Consider the following 21235-nt stretch of genomic DNA (forward strand, 5'->3'; position numbering starts at 1 on the left):
GGGACCTTCTTTTGGAGAAAGGCTCCATTCAGGGTGAGGCTGTTGTTTGTGTTTTCGGATCTATAAATATCTAGAGCCGCTCCGTGCCGAGCCCCTGGCTGAGCCGCTGCGGCTCTCCCGGCGTTTCACGTGGAGCACGAACCGCGTCGCCGCTGTCGTTGTTGCTGCCGCCGCCGCTCCGGCTCCCCCCGCGCCTCTCGCCGCTGGTTTTATACCCACGGAGCCTGATTGACAGGGCGAGTGTCGGCGCTGGGGCTGTGAGTGGCTGCCTCGGCTCTGCCCTCCCCCGGGCGGCACCGGCTCCGGCTCGGGGGGAGCCGCGGCCGGGAGAGCGGAGCGGGAAGCAGCGCGGCCAGCGGGGAGCGGGCTCTGCCCCTGGGAGCCTCGCTGGGGAGACCTCAGCTGGGGGGTCGTGGCCGGGGCTGGGTCCTCAGCGTAAGGAGGAGATGGAGCTGTTGGAAGGGGTCGAGAGGAGGCTGCAAGGATGATCTGAGGGCTGGAGAACCTCCCGTACAAGGACAGGCTGAGAGAGTTGGGGTTGTTCATCTTATAGCGACCTGTTCCTCTTATAGCGTCCTGTTCCTCTTATAGCGACCTTCTAGTACCTGAAGAGGCTAAAAGAAAGCTGGAGAGAGTCTGTTCACAAAGGGTCGTGGGGATAGGATGAGGGGGAACAGGGATAAACTGGAGAGGGACAAATTTAGACTGGACATGAGGAGGAATTTCTTCACAATGAGAGTGGGGAGGCCCTGGAACAGGCTGCCCAGGGATGTTGTGGCTGCTCCATCCCTGGAGGGGTTCAAGGCCAGGTTGGATGGGGCTTGGAGCCCCTGATCCAGTGGGAGGTGTCCCTGCCCATCGCAGGGGGTTGGAACTGGATGTTCTCTAAGGTCCCTTCCAACCCAAGCCATTCTATGTTTCTAAAGGAGCCACTGCAGAGCTCTGCTTGCCCAGGGTAAGCGGGTGCGGGTGGGGAGACTTCTTTGAACCCCAGCTTGTTGGGTTGAATCCAGCCAAGTCTGAGCATCAGCCAAATCTATTCCCATTGCGCCAGCGTTCTCATGGACAACATCCCAGCTCGTGGGTTTTCCAAGCTGGAAGGTGCTTTGCAATGCTGAAACACAGTGATTCAGCAGTGAGGCAACAAAAAAGCAGGCTCTGAAGGAAGGAGGGAGACTCACTCACAACAAAGGGTGGGTTTTATCCTCTCCTTTCCCAAGCTTTTCATGTCCAGTTACCAGTTGCAACCCAAGAAGGTCTCCATAGCCTTTTGAGCGATGTTGTAACAGGAGAAAGGGCAAAGTGCATTGCAGCGAGGTCCCCAGCTGGGCTATTAAGCATCAGGCAGGTGAGCTGTGTTTGCAGCTCCACTGATGAAGCTTCCCAGGAGGATCCCAGTGTGTGTTTGAGCTGTAGAGGCTGTGGCAGCAACCAGAAAGAACCTGATACGCCCAGCTCTGAGCTTGTCAGAAGATGCTCGAGGGTGTCAGACCTCACAATGCTGCTGTCAGAGCTGAGCTGGAAAGAACTTCGGTGTAATGACTGCATAGATTACTAAGAACGTGGAATCCAATCGCACATGTTAATGCAGGTCAGGATCGATATCCACTATCCTGGGAAGCCATCTAGTGGTGAAAACTAAAATTACTGAAAACCCTCAAATTTGAAAGACCACCTCAGCCCCCTGTCCATCTACAGCTCCTAAAGCACCCCTGCAATGGAAGTGCATGAACCTAAGCAGGTAGCCAAATTGTATCACCCAGCCAAGAGAACTGAGTTAGGAAGCTGAATCCCTTTGAAAATAAATTGACCGGAGACCTTCATTACCCTGTACAGCTCCCTGAAAGGAGGTTGTAACAAGGTGGCTATTGGTCTCTTCTCCCAAGTAACAACTGATAGGATGAGAGGAAACAGCCTCAAGTTGCACCAGGGAAGGTTTAGATTGGTTATTAGGAAAAAATTCTTCACTTGAAAGGGTTGTCAAGCATTGCAGAGGCTGCCTGGGGAAGTGGTGGAGTCTCCACCCCTGAAGGGGTTAAAAACCCATGTAGAACCATGCCATTAAAAACCATGACGCTTCAGGACAAGGTTTAGTAGGCACAGTTCAGCTGATGGTTGGATTGGATGAGCCTAGAGGTATTTTCCAACCTTAATGATTCTATGATTCCATTTTATGCTTTGGAATCAAACGGGTATTTTTTTAAAACAGCCCTTGTTCAGTGGCCACATGGTAACAGAGGGCTCAGGGTTATTTGTCTGCAAAAAGATGAGCAACCGAGTCTCTGGTGCCACCCACATTAAATACCAGCACACAGGTTTTTAAATGTCAAAATACGAGCAGTATATAAAGCCTTGGATTTCAGCTCTGAAGTCCCACAATAGTTTTCAAAAAAAACCCCAAAAACTTGAGATAGAATCTCGCGGAGTTTCCTTACCTTTAAGTGCCAGGTTCCCTCATATGGAATCAGCCATACAACTGTCACCGCTTCATCACAAAGTGGCAGGAGAGAGGGTTTTGGAGAGAAGGAGATTAAATTTTCAAGCTGGAAACAGTAAGTCTGTACGTGTTGTCAGGATCAGGTGGCATTCTCGATCCCCTAATTTAGCTGCATCTGAAATAACCAGAGCTCAGAGAATTTCCATTGCCACTTGGCAGCACTTAGCACCTCCACGTGTTTTTACAGTAATACCTTTAGAAACAGAGCTGGGGGACGCACCTGGCACTACGATTTTTCTTTCCTTCCAAAAACTCTGAAGGGGAGAGAGAAATTGCACAGAGAGCTGAGTGTCTGGTTTGAAGAGGAATGACTCAGAGTCTGGACTGGTCACAAATATAACAACTTTCCGCTATGGAAATAAGGAGCAGTGTTAAAAACAAAGGGATACAAAGTTCATCAAGGTAAACTTGATTTTTTGATTCCTGAGTTCAGTCTCTTTATGCATAAATGACCACAGACATTTTAAACAGAAAAGTCAGCAATTTTACACCATTAACCTCTCCAGATTAAACCCCAAATTAATGATTAACTTAAAACATCTGCAGCTCTTTTGAAGCCAATGGAAATGGAATATAACCTTGTGAATATTGATTTCATGTACCTGTTTCCAGCTTGAATAATATTCTAACATAAACTGGAAGTGTTTTTTTTTTCATTCATTATGATTCTTGTTTATTGATCTATGTGCAAAGTTGCTACCAAGTCTGGAGTGGAAGTAAGAGGACAGTTCCAGATATTTAAAAGTTTCCTAAGCTGTTCTTCAAATTACATGAAAGTCTGAACTATTTTACTTCTTTACTTTACCATGAAACAATGAAAAACAGTAGTTACAACATTGTACACGCGTACAAAAGCAAGAAGCAAAAGCAGACTGAAGTTACTATGGTTTTGCCTGTAATAAATATGGTGTAAAATATATGCAAGCTATTTTGAAATTCACCTAATTCAACCCAAAAGTGAAATAGCTTTAAATTCTACACGTAATGTGTAGAAAACTGAGAACAGCTGAGGTTTGTCCCTTTTAATTGCAGTTCTGCTCTGAAAAGTGGCAAAGCAGTAGTGTTCTGGGCGATCATTGCATTGTTCATTGCAAGTAAACATTATGGTTTTTTTTTGCAGGAGGTCTTTTCCCAAACCGTCACCTTTACAAAACGAACAAGTGCTTTTGTTCAAAAAGTTCATCTCAGTCAGACCTCCTAAACGGTACCTGCAGGTAGGTTTGGTTATCCAGACTTCTTTCAGTCAATGTCTGTAGGTGCAAACACTTTATGTACCTTTGTTGATGATAACACAGATCAGTCATAGGATCATGGAATATTTTGCACTCCTTACACACCTGCATAACAGAGGTCCATTTTTTTCTGAATAATGTTACCTGGCTCTATGAAGAGGCTCAGGTGTAGGGTGTTGTAATGCTTGGATCTTGATGTCACACCTACAGGTATTGAAAGAACTCTGAGTTTGCTCACAGAGCCTTTGCAGCCAAGTTTGTAGCAAACCTGGAAGTCTGTCATGCAAATGAAGTTGCTGAACTGCAAGAACTCTGGAAAGGAAAAGGAGCTGGGAATTAAAAGCATGCTCTAGGCACGTCTGAAAGCCATTTGGGCTAACAATTCTGTGTTTTCAATTTGAAAAAAACCCACCCAAATACATACAGTAGACTGGTAAGCAGATGTGAAAGAACTGGGAACACAGAAGAGCAGTTACACAATGGAAAGTCTGTTACTAGGGTGTCGAGTAATACCAGCTTTTTATATCAGTGCTGGGTTCTTGACCACAGACAATCTATCACCATCACAGATTAAAACTAAACCTCCTTTAAAAAAGGAGAACCTTTTGCCAAGCTGATCTGTTTTTTGTTACATGAAGTACTGCTGTCAGATTTGGATAAATCAAGAGCTAAATTTTTGTGCTTCTTGATTTCATTCTTCCCCTGAGTTCACATTTTCCATTTGAAATGTGTCCCAGCGGTTCTATGATTTCACGCTGTCCTTCTATATGCTACTAAGCATTAAGAGTCTGATACTGCTGCCTTGTAAGTGGAGTTTTGCCATGGTTAGGCTCAAAGGGACCAGGTTTCTGCTTAACTTCCAGCCCTGACAGAAAACAGTCTGTGCCTGGCCTTGTGCAAAAAGCTGCACTTGGATGTCTCACTGCTTTCCCGGGGTCTCGCAACAAATCGATATCGTGACTAAAGATACAACAAATGTTTTACCAAGTAATTCTAAATTCCTTTCTAGATTCAGTGTGTGTGAAAGGAATTGTCTTTATAAGCCGAAGTACAGTGTTTTCACAGTGCATGTAGGTGCTACCTGGAATTCAGACCGAGAGATGCAATGCCACAAACAAGGTGTTTCTTTCTTGCTTGGTCTTTTTAGTACATGCTAGAGATTATTATCTGTGCTAACTGCCCTTCTTTTTTCTCACCTCTCTTTAATTAGAAGCCAGATTTGTCTCAATCTGTTAGTCTGCTTCTTCGTATCGGAAGAGAGAACAGTGAAAAAATACCAGATGTAAAAAGGAAAGGGGTGACTACATTGTGCTAAACTGATTGACTCATCCTATATTCTCTTTAGTACACTCACTTCACTTTTAAGCCACACCATATTTACCATTCCTTCTGACTAATTCTCAGTCCTGACAACTTCTGAGACACGGAAGGAACTAGGGAGGCAGAAGAACTAAGGCCCTCAAAATCAAGGAAGCTTATTGTTTCCAGAGTCTGAGCTGAAATCCTACTAAACCCACACGATGGGGATTTGACAGAAACAGAACAGTAGGCTAATGCCTGTAACGAGTTTGCACTGGAAGCTTGTAAACTAGCTTAGGGAAAAATCTCTAGCTAAAATGCTTCCTGAATCCTTTCTAACAATGCCTTTTGAAAAGGATTCATTACATGCAGCTGTAATTTCTTTTCGGAGCTAGTGGTTCACTACTAGTACAGACAGAGGTGAAATCCTTCCAGTCCTCTAACTGATACAAGTGTCTTCAAATTGACAGTCCTAGAAAGGACGCTGAGAAGAGAAGGACTGTTGGAAAGAGAATGCTGTTGCCAAAGGCAAACTGGTTTGGTTGGAAGGTTAGGCTGGATCAGCTTTAGGTGTATGATTGATGAGGGGATAAGATTACATTATAACTTGATGACAGGAAAAGAAGATCTCTGGGAAGACTCAGCTGAGCTGAGAAGCACAGAGGGAAGCCAGGCTCTTCATTCCAGCAGAAACCACAACAGTTCTGATGATGGTCTGAGCAAGGATAACAGCTGGATTTTTAATAATTTATCTGGATATTTCTAGAACTTCACCCACACTTTCATTGGGCACTGGAACAAGCTACCCAGGGAGGTGGTTGATTCACCTTCCCTGGAGGTGTTTAAGGCACGGGTGGACGAGGTGCTAAGGGACATGGTTTAGTGTTTGATAGGAACGGTTGGACTCGATGATCCGGTGGGTGTCTTCCAACGTGGTTATTCTGTGATTCTATGATTCTTAGCAGAAAGTCTTTCTGCTCATTCTTGCTGAATCACTGCCATGCCCCTTACAGACTGGTATTACTAATCTTCCCAAGGGAAGAGCAGGTCTGGAGGAGGGCATGGGAGTTGTAAAGTTGTAAAGACATCAGACTCCTTTCTTTCGAAAGAATTGGAATAGAGAGTTAGGGCCAAAGCTCTCCAAGTCAAGGGGAGCTTTCCTCCTGATATCACTGGACCAGAGCCCAGAGACCCTTGCTGCCCACCCAGGTAGGGAGCTTCCAAACAACTGATAGCTCCATATGAATCTCTAAAAGTAAAATTCCTCTAGGTGCACTTCAGAATGTCTGTTCTAGCAGAGAAAAAAAACAATCAGCACCAAGCAAAAGGCCTTAGAATCAGACTCCAAGCTTATTCCAGGAACAGAACCATTGCAGTTCCTGAACATGGAGTCTGCAGTCCAGCACTGCCAGTCTACATGGGTTCATAAGTCGAGGTTATATTGTTCAGCACACCAAGCAGTACACGTCCAAAAAATCACACATGCCTTTTCAGGCCCGTGAAGCAGAACACAATTAAACCAGATAAAAAAGCTTACTAAGCTTATTTGCAATTTTGGAATCTATAAAATAATGATATTTCCTGGATGTGAGTCTTCAACATATTAACTTCAACCATGCTAATAAAACCATAATAGCTGGATGACTGCATGCTGCTACCAGCCAGCAGCCTTGTCTGTAGGAGGAGGGTGGAGGAATTTTGGTATGCAAATGCCTTCTCTGTGGAGGATATAAATACTGACAGAATCATATCGATCAGTTCTCTAATAAACTGTTCCACCAAAGAAAAATGGAATCCTTTTATGCTTTTATAGCAGTACTTCTAGTTGCTTTTGTGTTACTGGTTTTAACTGCAATTTATAATTCCTTCAAGACAGATATTCCTCCTGATATCGACCAGCCGTCAAAGCTCCGCTTGTATCATTGCATGTTTGCTCTGGTGGAAGTTCTGGTGAGTTTATCATGCTCTGTGTTACTGGGATTTTCAGGAAAGGGAAAACTTGAGCAGAACTAGAGTAGAACACATCTCAATATTGCAGCTATGTGTTATGAGAACCACTTGAAGATAAAGGCCAAAGCTGCATTTGATATACTATTACTGTATATAAAAGCAGCCAGTAAGAGGTGAGTTCTTTCAAATACTGAGATACACAGTCGCAACTGTAATTTGATTGCCTTCTGTAATGAAATGATTAGTCCTGTGGAAGACAGGAGGGTTGTGGATATAATTTATATGAATAATCATAGAATCATAGAATCACCAGGTTGGAAAAGACCCACCAGATCATCGAGTCCAACCATTCCTATCAAATAGGAACTATTTGGTATCAAATATTATAATAATAACCTCTGTTATAATTGTTATAATAATAACCTTCTGTATCTCCTTGAACTCGAACTGATATAGTTAATTTCCTAAATTTTTAACTATATCTGCAGTAATTTTCTTACCTGCGATTCTGTTCTTATTTCCACAGTGACCCAATTACTATGCTGTAGTTAAATATCATAGAAACATATAGGTCAGAGGGCACCTCCAGAGCCCAAACAGGTTCAGCGAGACCTGTTATTACATATTAGTTAAGCACCTGTAAGCCAGACTCGCTGTGTTGTGTGTTTTGCCATCAGAGAAAGAAACAGCTTTTCCCTAAAAAGCTTTTAAAGAAGGCAAAAGGAGTACACAAAAGCAATTTAAGCCCTGTCACATCAGGCACATAACATGTCAAAAGAAAGCCTGCAGGAAAATCACAGAGTGGTTTCTTTAGCGTTTGTATGAAGCCCATCTCAAGTAAAGTAATGCCCTAGTTGCACATACTGAACACAGTGACTATGGCCCACGTCTGGAAAGGTGATTTGGGGCACTATGATCCATTGAAGAATTATGTGTGTTGCTTGAACTCACATAGCAGCATTCACCAGTTCCAGTAATTGTCCCTGCCTCTCCAATGGCCTCAGCCCCGTATTCTTTTCTGCATTGTCTGGCTCAAAAGAAAAGTCTGCTCTCCTTACATATCTCACACTGCTTTTCATGTTAAGCTACCAATGAACTTAAGATAACAATATGACTGTAATATAATAATAAGACTGCATGTTATTAAGTTCTCTATTTTTCTATACTTGGGTAGATGAAAAGATTCTTTCCAGTGATTCTTTTTACCTGTTTTTACAGCTTCTAAGTGGCTGTTATGTAATAGTACATATTCTATCTTCCTTGATAATACACTCCAGCAATTTCAGCTTCCTTTTTCTGCAGAGTTTTAAAGATGCATTTCACCGCTGCAACACCTAATTTTCTTTCAAAATCCTTTAGACATCTCCTGGTGCTTTTGATGAATATCTAGGTTTATGTTTATACTTACAGAAGTAGCTGTTGTAGTGAGATTATAAAATGCACAATGCTTTGTCCAGTTGTGGCACAGAGTAATGAAAATACTCCAGATCATCTTTAGGTTCCCATCTTTGTTTTTAAAATTATTTTCTCTCTCTTCCATGGCTCATGGTGGCTTCTTTTAGTACTCCTCACCCAACTTGTTTATCGCAGCCTAGTCTAGATTATTAGGAAGAAAGAATCTGTGTTATTTGAGAAAGGGCCTAGTGAAGAACGGGGTGTTGCAATACACTCAAACTGTGGAAGATTTGGCCTCATGTACATGGTAGCTGGGACCACACACCTAAGGAAGTTCTGCTTCATTGTCATACTCTGGCATTCTTTCACAGCAAAATGACTATTTAAGACCAATATTTGAGTTGTCTCTGAGATAGCTGGAGCAAATTGAAGTTCAAGGCCAGAGACACAAGGCTGGAAAGAACAACTTACAAAAGCTGGCTGGCCACTAGTTCATGAGGCATAGATACAGCAGAGCACACGGAGGCATCTTTTGCTCAGAAGAGAACAATAGAAATTGCTAATGGCTTGTTATGACTATTATCTTGCCAGAAGAATGAATTATAATAGTCTGTTAGGGCAACTAAGTCACCGTGTTACAGGAAGGGAAATGTTCCCAGCAGGAGTTATTTGTGGTTATCCTATAAAGTAGCAAATAACCAATACAATTACCTTAAATATAGTATAGAAAAAGGTACCTTGTGGCCTTTATAGAGTGGGAACACTTGAATTCCCTATACTAATTTCTCATTTTTCCTGTTATATTCCTCTAGGCAAAGAATTTAGAAAGTTTTGGTATCGTTGAGGAGCACATACTGCTGAGGTTGATCTCTGATGGAATGCCGGCATGCAGGGATTCAAAGCTCTTCATAAAAGATCTGCATTTTGATGAGGTCCCAGTGAGGACTTACTGCCCGAAAGTACCATCTGCAAGGGAACGGAGAGGAGTCATCTTCACCCATGGAGGATGCGGGATGTTTGGAAGCATCAGTAAGGAACTGAAAGAGAAAATATGATTACCTAGGATTGTTAATGATCATAGAATCATAGAATAGTTTGGGTTGGAAGGGACCTTAAAGATCATCCAGTACCTTCCAGTACCTGAAGAGGCTCCAGGAAAGCTGGGGAGCAACTGTTTACAAAGGCTTGTTGTAATAGGATGAGGGGCAATGGGTATAGACTGGAGAGGGGCAGATTTAGACTAGATATAAGGAGGAATTTCTTCACGATGAGAGTGGTGAGGCCCTGGAACAGGTTGCCCAGGGAAGTTGTGTCTGCCCCATCCCTGGAGGTGTTGAAGGCCAGGTTGGATGGGCCTTGGGCAGCCTGATCTAGTGGGAGTTGTCCCTGCCCATGGCAGGGGTTTGGAACTGGATGATCTTTAAGGTCCCTTTCAACCCAAACTATTCTATGATTCTGTGATTCTATGGCTCTATGATTCTATGATCCTAGAAAAAATTGGGGTAGCTCACTAAATAGGCAAAAGGCCCACACTCAATCATGGCAATATGTCATTAAAAAAAGGGGGATGCTATTGCTGCAAGTATTCTAAGATATTAATGGCATTAATATCATTTTTTCTTCAGGAAGTTTTGAAAGAATGTGCCGGTACCTAGCCAAAAAATCTGATTCAGTGGTTGTGTCTGTTGGGTAAGTGAGCTCCACCCAATGTTAATTCCAGAATGAGACAGTTCCACCGCTTTCCTCTCACTTCCCACTCCCCCTGAGTGATGCCCATGTCTGTACTTACATTTCTCGGATATAAGAAAAGAAACTGAGCTCTAGTGTTGTCTACTCCTATGTTGTTGATATGTGTGAGCAAGCAGGTGCCTTGGAATTACAAGGAGAAATACCTGATACAGGTTTATGAAGTTACAACAGCAATGTGCATGCCACGCATTTTCAGAAGAACAGAGATTTGTTTGGTTTACATCACTATAATCCCAAAAATCATTGCCTTTATTTGATATTGAGGAACTGGGAGCTGTTTTCCCAATTTCAGATTTTAATATTTGGGGTCACCTCAGTGATCAACGATCTCTCTATTCTGACAGAAGCAGGAGGGGAAGCTCTTCTGGTTTGCTTCAACTTGTGAAACTTTAAAGAAGTGATAGCGGGTTTGGTCTGTTTATGCAAATACAAGGGATGTGCTTGAGCTGACACATGAGTCATTTCTGTTCACAGACCCATCCACAATAGCTGCTCTGCTGTGCATTTCAGGTACCGTTTATCTCCCGAGCATTTGTACCCAACCCAGACTCTGGACTGTCTCACTGCTACCGTACACTTCTTGAAGAATGCAAAAACCTACGGGGTGGATCCCAATCGGATTATTGTTTGTGGGGATAGTGCAGGGGGCACTTTTGCTGCTAGCGTTTGCCAAGAACTGGTAAACAGACAAGATATCCCAAAGATACGTGCCCAGGTACTGATCTACCCATTTCTCCAAGCAGTGAACTTTAATCTACCGTCTCACCAGAAAAATGCTTTCACTGCCTTCTTGACCCAGGAACGTTTGGTCCGTTTTATTCTGAAGTACTTGAAAAAGGATTGCTCCGTGTTACCAGCCACTCTGGCAGGTTCTCACGTTCCCGAGAGTATGAATTTGAAATATAAGAAATGGATACATCCAGATCTTCTCCCAGAGGTATTTAAAGTGGGCTATAAACCACCGTTACCCTCTTCATTTTTACCACAAGTCCACGAAGAAACAAAAGAACTGTTTGAGGTGAGATTTTCCCCACTGTTAGCAGAAGATGCTGTTGTTTGCTGCCTCCCTGATACCTGCATCATTACTTGTAAGCATGATGTGCTCGGAGACGATGGACTGCTGTACAAGAAACGGCTAGAGGACAACAACGTAAAAGTGACCTGGTACTACCTGGAAAAAGGCTTCCATGGCACACTGGGATTTTTTGGTTATGGCATTTTCTCTTTTCCATCATCAAGTCAAGTGGTGCAGCACATGATAAACTTTATAAAAGGCTATTAAAATGTCTTCTTGAATACAGTGAACTGGCCTGCAAACAGAGCGTATTTTAATTAACCATTTACCAGCTATTTCCAGTACCTGAAGGGGCTCCAGGAAAGCTGGGGAGCGACTGTTTACAAAGGCTTGTAAACAGGACTGGGGGCAATGGGTATAAACTGGAGAGGGGCAGATTTAGACTGGACATAAGGGGGAATTTCTTCACGATGAGAGTGGGGAGGCCCTGGAACAGGTTGCCCAGGGAAGATGTGGCTGCCCCATCCCTGGGGGTGTTGAAGGCCAGGTTGGATGGGGCTTGGAGCCCCTGATCCAGCGGGAGGTGTCCCTGCCCATAGCAGGGGGTGGAACTGGATTTTAAGGTCCCTTCGAACCCAAACTATTCTGTGATTCTATGATAATAATTTCTGTGACTATCCAGTTCTGCTGCATAGGAGGGCAGATCCACCTTTGCTAAACACAGACACCACGATCATTGCCACTGCCTGTCAAAACTGGCCACGCAACCCTTGGAATCGTAAAGTATTTCATCAGTGTTATGCAACCGCCTTGCGCTGGTAATAGCTACCCACACACATAGTGTGGAAAGATGCTAGCCCCTGTCTTCACTCCCTGCCTGCCAAACTGTAAGCAGGAAGCAAATGGTGGGTTAAATTCACAATGTCAATTCAATATGGAGACAAGTTAGCAGTTACAAATCTCAGGAGCAACAAGTTGCTACCTGTGAATTCTTGTTCTCCAGTCCCTCTCCGCACAGTGAAATTACGTATTTTCATGCCCTGTTCACACAACAGATATTTTGTTTCATTCTTCCTATTGCACGTATTGAAAATTTACTCTTGAAACAATGAAATTCAGGAGTAAAGAACATTATGAAGTCCCAAATGTTCCGTGTTTGAGGATTACAGGATTTGCCGTGGTTAGGCAGCCTGATGTGAAACTGGGGGCTCATTTGGGTTTCTGATCTCAAGATGAAGGTTGGTTTACCAGCTCACACGTCAGTAGCTGAAGGGAGGCCAGCAGAGTTGGTATCTGCTGGAAAAGCTATCCAAAGAGCTGGGTGATATTTGAGCAGATAACCTGTGTCTGTTCTGCCTCGGCTGGGCTGTTAACTTGAGCAAGCAGGCTCAAAGTCACTTTGGGTATGAACCTTGGTTCAGCCTGTGAGAGTCATTAGGCTTATCTGGATTTAAGATCTGTTTTCTTCATGTATTGCTGCTCTTTGCCTCTTCTATAGCTGGCTGCTTCTTTTGATAAGTCTTTGCAGGTGGTTGGAAGTCCCAAGAACTATGGATGTCTATGCAATTCCATTTTGTATGTTTTAGAGTGGGGGACGATCACAGATGATCACACGCCTCATTCAGTGCAGCATGTCAGTTTGGTAATCCAATACTTGTTTTCTGTCATTATTCAGTCTCTGGACTTATTCCTCATTTGGCCAATATCCAAAATCTAACCCGACCTCCTCCTGAGATTATTCCATAGTCCTTTATCTGTTGGTCTTAGTTTACTACAAATATTAACAATGACACCAGTAAGTATGCATTCATGAGAAGGTGGAGACTACAGTACCGTAGGGATCAACCAAGAGGCTGTTAAAAACCAACCACCATCTAAAGAAATGTAATGGTTGGTACAGGCTTTTCCTGGCTGGAAAGAAGCCATCAAGGAGGATCAAGTGAGATGCAAAGCACTGACACTTCAGGCTGCAGCTGCTTCTGGTTCCAGTAGACTCAAGACTGCAATGGCATCAGTCATCAAACGTGATGAAATGTGTTCATGATAAAGACCTCGATGTTACTAGAAGTCTGAAAAAGTAAGGTGTGGAGGCACAATAAAACAAGAAACTGAGCAGCTCTGAAGACGATTACTAAGATATCCTGTGCCACGGGAACTCACAGGAACTCAGAAATAATTCAGATGACCATATTCAAGAAATAGGAAAAGTTATAAGTTTTTTGTCTTCTGAGAACACCAATGCTACAAATGATAGACCCAGCACCGGTTTTACGGCACAGTCTCAAAATAGGTCAGCCGCAAACACAAAAACCTGCTTATGCAAGCCTCTCCCATGACTAATTACTTCTCTCTGTTTCATGGTATGGATGGTTTGCCACGTTTTCAGTCTCCTATTGGCACGTTTAAAAGCTGGGTGATGCACTAGGAAAAGAATTGTTAATCTTGCCCATTTACCTTCAGAAATACTTCGAAAGTTAGAGGGAGAAGGAAGCCGCGGCTGGTTCTTCCATCTGGCTCCTAACAGTACAGTGAGATGGAATTCCTTCTAGCAGTTTTCCTTGCTGTTCTGACCGTCACTGTGGCAATGTCATTCTACTATGAACACCCCAAGGCAGAAATTCCTCATGGAATTAGTCAGCGGCAAAAGCTTTATGTTTTTCATTACGTCCTGAACTTTGTGCTTGGTCTGGTAAGTAAAACTTTATTAAAGTTGGAGTTTTAAATTTTATTTCTGATAGGGGGGTAATGGATTGATGAGGTTTCTTATAAATAATGTTTAAATATATCGCAAATATACAACTGGATGTATTTGACGTGAGCGCCATTAGAGGTACGTTCAGCTCAGTGGGTAGAACAGACTCCAGTTCTCGCTATGCAGCATCAAAGTAACAACGTGGAAAACAAAAATCTGCAGACTGTGCAATACTCATTTATTTCTGACGGACTATGTACCAGGTTTTCAACCCTCTTGCCTCGATGCAGTGCTGGAAGGCACAGGCAGCTTTCTGCACTGTGTCTGCCTAGAACAGTGCTTATTTAGAGAACGAGCACCTAAGAGACATCTGTGATCTCAGCTAACTGTAACACTCCGCTTCTGAGCCATCTGAAAGGCTGCTGCCAGGTTCATCAGCTTTGACCTTTCAATATGTCTATAGGACTTTTCTCTGTCTCTCTATATCAGTTTTTGGCAGATTTTTTGATCTTCCCTTATTTTTTTATTCTTGTTTCTCTTTAAAACTAAAACTGAAATGTGATTTCCACTTGTCGTTCTGTTTCACCAGTTACCTGTTCCTGAATGAACTGTTTCCCCTCTCATTTTAAAAACACTTCTGGATACCTAAGTCAAGCTTCTTTAATTTTGTTAAAATTGTGAAAAAAAAACCCTTCAGTTTCTTTGGCCTGTGCGTCATCTTCCACCTCCATCCCATGATCTAATGGCATCATTTCTCCCTCCCCTTCCCTGTTGCATCGCTTGTTAAGTCCTGCCTGCAGGTAGGCAGTAAGCTCCTAGAACGTGGCTCTTTGTGACTCTTGAGAAGTGCCCCACCCAGGCCTGAACGCTGCTATGAGGGTGAAGTAATGCAATAAAATAGGACAGTACAGGAGGCAAATTAGATTTTCTTCCATCAACTGTACAACGTTTCGAATTCCACACTTTCAAAACACTGTATGAATATTCTTTATGCATCAGACGAAGCTTTACCTTTGTGTAATTCATATGTAAAAAGCCAAAACTGCAGAATTTAGAAACTTGCTGGTGATTATTGTTGCTACTAACTTCTGAATTTGTATGTTTTCTGCTGGCCAGCAGGAGGCCAAGCAAAAGCAGTGCAGCACATCATCCCAAAGGAGCAGAAAGACACCAATAGTAATGTATGGTTATACAAAATCTAAATGCAAGTGAAGTCCAAGTCGCTAGGACTTATGAAGATGATGCGGGGTGATATCAATTACGGATGCCTGCCAGCACTGTACGTCGTTGCAGGGAATCCATGGAAGTTATTCCCAGCTAACAGTGAAGTGGCTAAGAGCAATCCAAATAAATGCCAATCCCTATGACAGCTGACCTGTGGAACTTATTTAACTAAAATGAGATGTCAGACTGCCAACATCATCACAGCGGTTGGTAGGGACTCCTATTTTTTCACTATTTCCGAGACAAAGATGATCTCTGTATGATATACAAACTCTACAGCTAATTACAGGTTTAACCTTTACCATTAATGTGAGGAAAGAAAATACTGGAGGGAATTGTGGGATTAAAGAAACAAAATTACTTTCCCATGGATATCAAACAGTATTTCTGTAGAAGGAATAAATATGAGGCCAAAAGTTGGTCATGGGAGACCTCATAGTGACCTTGAAGTACCTGAAGGGGCTACAAGAAACCTGGAGAGGGACTGTTTACAAAGTGGTGATAGGACGAGAGGGAATGGGTATAAACTGGAGAGGGGCAAATTTGGACTAAACATAAAGAAGAATTTCTTCACAATGAGAGTGGGGAGGTCCTGGCCCAGGTTGCCCAGGGAAGTTGTGTCTGCCCCATCCCTGGAGGGGTTCAAGGCCAGGCTGGACGGGGTTTGAGCAGCCCGATCCAGTGGGAGGTGTCCCTGCCCATGGCAGGGGCGTGGAACTAGATGATCTTTAAGGTCCCTTCCAACCCAAACTATACTATGATTCTATGATTCTATGATGTAATCTAGAATTACCACCAAAGCTAACTTGACATCCTGCTATATCATACCGGGAATGTTTTTTCCAGAGATGTCAGATAGCCAAGTTCCTGTGTTTCGGTGAAATCAGCTCTCAGGCTGGCTTCCCCACAGGTTCGAAAGCCTTGCTTTGGAGAAGCATGGACACAAGGCAACTACAGAAAATAAACTCATCCTTTCCCGTCAAATCTACTGCTCTTTGAATTTCAAATTTTGGTATTAGATTACAATGAAGATGTATCCAAATCATCTTAACTGTCCATTGTCAGAACCAGCAGGAGACAAAGTCTGAATTGACTATAGAATTTTAAATTCTTCATGTTCCATCTCCAAGTAAGATGGAAATTTGCACTAATTTGTGATTTCTTTTCCTTTATTAACAGGGAAAATTCTTGGAAAAAGTAGGTATCACCTCAGAGATCTCCATCATAAGGACTGTAATGGATGGAATACCACCATTTAAAGACAAACACCTTTTTATCAAGGACTTAAGTTTTGAAAAGGTTAATGTAAGAATTTACCAGCCAAAAATATCAACCACTGGCCAGAGAAGAGGAATTCTGTATTTTCATGGAGGCGTTGGACAGTTTGGAAGCATTCGTAAGGAATATATATATTAAGAGCTATATCTACACTTTTTAGAGCACGTTCCAGTTCCATTGAACTATTTTGTTTTACAGGCGCCTACGAAAGAACATGCCGCTTTTTCGCAAGAAGCAGCAATTCCGTGGTTGTGTCGGTGGGGTAAGTGGGGTCAATCCAAACACACAACATCACAACCATCTGTGCCTCTTCCTCAGTTTGTACGTCTAACACACAGCCATGGCAAGCCAAGTTCCTCCTGAAGTGCACAGAGTACTTGTATTTAATAATCACTCGCGTTTCACCAGCATTAATTACTCTTAGGAAAAATTAGCCAGCTAAACTCCACTTAGAATCATAGAATCATAGAATAACCAGGTTGGAAGAGACCCACCGGATCATCGAGTCCATTCCTATCAAACACTAAACCATGCCCCTTAGCACCTCGTCCACCCGTGCCTTAAACCCCTCCAGGGAAGGTGAATCAACCACCTCCCTGGGCAGACTCTGCTGTGCCCAAGGACCCTTTCTGTGAAAATTTTTTTTCCTAAAAAATTTGCTCATTTCATTGCTGACTTGCTCATTTCCAAATAAAATCCATTAGAATAATTTTTTACTTTGTAGCCACCACTACTAGGTGAGGATGTTTGCATTTCCTAAAGCCGCATGCAAACCACCTGAAGTTGAAAGCCAACACTGTGTTTGAAGTGTGGCTGTTTCTCCTAAAAGCACAGATGCCCAGAAACACTCGTTTTAGCAGTATGGGGAGGGATATCCACATTTAACTTGCAATCAACCCAGGATGAACATTCAAAATATTTTTCTGATGAGCTGAAACTCATTTTTAAAAGAACTGGTATTTAAAAGTTCAGGAAAAGAGTTAATGGAACATGGAAATCAATTTAAATTGCACTAATTACTTACTACTTACATCCTAAAATACTTGAAGAACCATTAACTCTTACTGATTCAGCTTATAAAGAATTCAACTTATAGAAAACCACTGAAAACCTTGCATATTTTCATTATTAATTCTCTACATTCATATCGTTGATCAATTTGTGGGGAAATGTCCACTTCAACTTCCAACTAGGATCGTTGATAACTGATTCATAACCTCTTTCAGCACCTAATTCTACAATAGCTCAACATGTGCCTTCAGTCACCTAAAAGACAGGTAAAGAAGTGTTTTGCAAAGATAGAATAGTTTACTGACTCCACAAACATTAACAACAGTAGCAAATAATAATCAAAAGTGATAACTACAGTAAATTCCATTGCTTTAAATATAATCTCAGGATATTTTTCTGTCTTCACCTATTGAATACACAGATGATGACGAGATCAGTCACTAGATATGACTGTGCTAAAGCCCTTTCGCTCCTATTCAGGTATCGCTTAGCTCCTGAGTATCCGTACCCAACCCAGTTTGAGGATTGTCTCGTGGCCACCATACACTTTATGAAGGCAGCACAAGATTACGGAGTGGACTCTTCTCGCATCACCGTCTGTGGGGACAGCAGTGGAGGCACACTCGCTGCTGCTGTTGCCCAAGCACTGGTGAACAGAACAGATCTCCCAAAGCTGAGAGCACAGATCTTAATATATCCTTTTCTCCAGGCTGTGGACTTTGATTTGCCTTCTTATCAGCAGAATAAGGGAGTCCCTCTTTTATTAAAGGAACGAACCATTGCTTTTGGTTTGAAGTATCTTAATAAAGACTTGTCAGACATAAAAGCAGTAGCTAAAGGCTGTCATGTTCCAGAAGATTTGCAACTGAAGTATCAGAAATGGGTGAGTGCTGACTACATCCCTCGCAAGTTTAAAAGAAGAGGCTACAAACCAAGTACAACACGTCCGTTCTCAGAAGAACTCTCTACACCGATGAAGGTGGTGTTTGATCCTGTTTTTTCACCCCTGCTGGCTGAAGACAGTGTAATTGCTCGGCTTCCTGAGACCTTCATTTTGACCTGTGAATTCGATGTGCTTAGAGATGATGGGCTGCTATATAAGAAACGATTAAAGGATCATGGTATAAAAGTCACCTGGTGCCATTTACAAGAGGGATTCCATGGAATTATACTCTTAGCTTTTTGGGGTAGGTTGATAGCATTTCAATCTGGAAATCAAGGCCTAGAAGAGATAGTAAATTTTTTAAGATTGATGTAAAGTTCCATTTCTTGCTTTCCTTTCCTGATCCCTGGCTGTCAAGATTTTTTTAAAAAAACATGTTCCATTTTCCTTTTCTTAAATAATCTTACATTTCTGCATTGCATGTGTCTTCTTTTTACCTAATAAAGTGATTTTGGCTTTTGTCTTATTTTCTCTTATGATAGGCAAAATCAAGTGCACTTACCTTTCTTTCCTCTACCATCTCATCTCTTCACAGTCTCTCCTGTAAACATAAAAGATCTGGGGCCCATAGCAAGTATTTTGCAGTTTGGCTCAATAAAGTTCTGGTAATACTAACACAGACTGTGATTTGAGGACAATTTGGGGCAGGTGCTTCCTCACGGAGCACAGATACAGAGATCCAGGAACACACCAGAACACTGGCTGGCCCTGAAAACGAGTCAGATGCTGGGAAGTTCAGTACAGGAGCTCTTGGAACAGCTACGAGTTACAGGGTGATGTTAAAAGAAATGATAAGCCAATCGTTGTGCATCGCTCGTTCGCATCACCAGGTGTCAGCACACACTGACTTTTCAATGCCAGCAGAACAACCTGGCAAACTCCTTTCTGCTCCAAGCACACAAAACCCACCAGAAAGACATCACACAAACCCAATCTGTGTTTCAGGCTTAAATATTTCTACCGAACCTGTTGTTCTGCCTTCATATCCTAAAGCTCTGAGTTTAATAACAGAGAACATTTTAAGCTGCGTTTTTAAGCTGGATCTCCTGTTCCAAACCAATCAAGTTACAGTGGTTTACTGCAAATTTCCACAACTTCCATTCTCTGCTTTGCTATCATTATGCTTCCTCTGTGTTTCACTCTGCTGAAAAGTCACTCTACAACAGCAAGTATTTTGAAAATAAGCTGGCAATTAGAAAATATTCAGAATGTATTAACTCAACTATTTATAAATGACATTATTTATTTTAAAGCATTTAACATTCTTCTCTGCCTATGATGCACATTCTCTGTACTGATCCTGAAATAAATAGGAACAGCCCTGCAAACTCCGGCTGCTTTTATTTCTTCAGTCTTCCTGCTCTGGTTGCCCATAAGCTCTGTGATTCATTGTGTTTGCTGACTTGTCCACATTTGAAATCACTACAGAACAAAAAAATCATAGAATCACAGAATAGTTTGGGTTGGAAGGGACCTTAAAGATCATCCAGTTCCACCCCCTGCCATGGACAGGGACACCTCCCACTGGATCAGGGGCTCCAAGCCCCATCCAGCCTGGCCTTGAACCCCTCCAGGGATGGGGCAGCCACCACTGCTTCTCTGGGAAACCTGTGCCAGGGCCTCCCCACTCTCCTTATGCCTAGTGTAAATCTGCCCCTCTCCAGTTTATCCCCATTGCCCCCAGTCCTATCACCACAAGCCTTTGTGAACAGTCCCTCCCCAGCTTTCTTGTAGCCCCTTCAGGTACTGGAAGGTCGCTATAAGGTCTTCTTGGAGCCTTCTCTTCTCCAGGCTGCACAACCCCAACTCTCTCAGCCTGTCCTCGTACGGGAGGTGCTCCAGCCCTCAGATCACCCTTGTAGCCTCCTCTGGACCCGTCCCAACAGCATCTGATGGGAACAGCATCAGCTCCTCTGCGAGGAAGTGCCTCCTGCTTCAGACAGCGCAGGCCTGCAGTTAGTACAAGCTCTTTGTAAAGTAAGGGCTACACTGTTTATTCCCATTCCAAAATCTCCTATTGAGTCACCATTTCAAAAATGTACCTGCCCTGAACTGTGCAGCAGGAGATCTGAATTTCCATCGCCGAATGTTAATACATAATATTTGTCACCACTTTGTAACTTAGAGGAAGAAAAGAAAGGGTTAAGTAAAGATTTACAGCAGACTGAATGGAAGATGGTTTTCAGCAGTGAGTAAGAGCAAAAGGCACAGGGAGTAACTACTGCTGTGGGTGGGGAGATGGAGATAACACAAAGGGAGGGCACCGAAAGGCAGGTAGGAGGCAGGGTACATGAAAGAGGAGATAGATCATGCAAATACATAGCGACTTTCCAAAACAGTAACAGACAAAGGCTTACAGGCACAAAGAGTATGAGATGCCTTCAGTCATTTGTTTACAGCAATACAAGAAAAGCAATGTGAACTGGAGGATGGTAAGTTTCTTACATGCTCTGCCTGCTAAAATTGAAGTTAAATTGCACTAGAGGGTCTAATTGTCCTGGAGTAGATCTAGAAAACCAAAATAGCACCAGGTGAACGACATTTACAACTGTATTTTGTTTTGAAACGTGCATTTAATAAATGAACATATCAGAAGCTATTATTTCTGCTTTTAATTTTTCTTTGGAATACACTACTTTTGTTTTCTTAGCTTTATGCCTTCCAGTTAGTAATTAAGCCGGCTATATTTGATGGAATCGACACCTCAGTCATTAGAGCCGGCTACTCTTCTGTGCTTTAGCTAATCCTTGTAGTATTTCCTGTCTTCTACAGAGCAGCTCCGCAATCACCAATTAACTACAGGCTACCTGTAGGCTGTGTTCCCTGACACAGCCTGCAATCAGGAGAGAAATGTTTTGCAATATTTTAGAGAAAGACACTACAAGAAAAACAGTAACAAATGACACCAGCATAACTCATGTGCACCAGCTTCCCTGACCCTACTGCCTTT

At 42.7% G+C, this 21235-nt stretch overlaps 3 protein-coding genes across 4 annotated transcripts in view; 2 read left to right on the forward strand and 1 right to left on the reverse strand.

Annotated features, from left to right (window-relative positions):
* The window catches only part of LRRC38 (leucine rich repeat containing 38), an 88250-nt gene that overhangs the window by 6877 nt on the left and 60138 nt on the right, over positions 1–21235 (reverse strand). The gene's annotated exons all lie outside the window — the stretch shown is intronic.
* On the forward strand, positions 6817–11461 carry LOC138729949 (arylacetamide deacetylase-like 4). Of its 2 annotated transcripts, none has more exons than XM_069874556.1 (4): positions 6817–6978; positions 9186–9402; positions 9999–10062; positions 10633–11461. In XM_069874556.1, exons 1-4 carry the CDS (start codon positions 6817–6819, stop codon positions 11402–11404), a joined length of 1215 nt encoding a protein of 404 aa, XP_069730657.1. In that variant the 3' UTR covers positions 11405–11461. The 2 variants fall into 2 exon arrangements, with proteins under 2 accessions (XP_069730657.1, XP_069730659.1); XM_069874558.1 differs by lacking the exon at positions 6817–6978 and adding an exon at positions 7121–7151.
* On the forward strand, positions 13595–18653 carry LOC138729947 (arylacetamide deacetylase-like 4). Its single transcript, XM_069874554.1, has 4 exons — positions 13595–13826; positions 16233–16449; positions 16530–16593; positions 17823–18653. Exons 1-4 carry the CDS (start codon positions 13671–13673, stop codon positions 18598–18600), a joined length of 1215 nt encoding a protein of 404 aa, XP_069730655.1. The 5' UTR covers positions 13595–13670; the 3' UTR covers positions 18601–18653.

Source organism: Phaenicophaeus curvirostris, chromosome 22, assembly GCF_032191515.1.
Source record: "Phaenicophaeus curvirostris isolate KB17595 chromosome 22, BPBGC_Pcur_1.0, whole genome shotgun sequence".
In the NCBI taxonomy this organism is placed as follows: domain Eukaryota; kingdom Metazoa; phylum Chordata; class Aves; order Cuculiformes; family Cuculidae; genus Phaenicophaeus; species Phaenicophaeus curvirostris.

Coding starts and splice junctions, on each gene's coding strand:
- LOC138729949 (XM_069874556.1), top strand. CDS start 6,817: ATGGAATCCTTTTATGCTTTTATAGCAGTACTTCTAGTTGCTTTTGTG. Junction 6,979..9,185: donor TTGCTCTGGTGGAAGTTCTG/GTGAGTTTATCA, acceptor ATATTCCTCTAG/GCAAAGAATTTAGAAAGTTT. Junction 9,403..9,998: donor CGGGATGTTTGGAAGCATCA/GTAAGGAACTGA, acceptor TTTTTTCTTCAG/GAAGTTTTGAAAGAATGTGC.
- LOC138729947 (XM_069874554.1), top strand. CDS start 13,671: ATGGAATTCCTTCTAGCAGTTTTCCTTGCTGTTCTGACCGTCACTGTG. Junction 13,827..16,232: donor TGAACTTTGTGCTTGGTCTG/GTAAGTAAAACT, acceptor CTTTATTAACAG/GGAAAATTCTTGGAAAAAGT. Junction 16,450..16,529: donor TGGACAGTTTGGAAGCATTC/GTAAGGAATATA, acceptor TTTGTTTTACAG/GCGCCTACGAAAGAACATGC.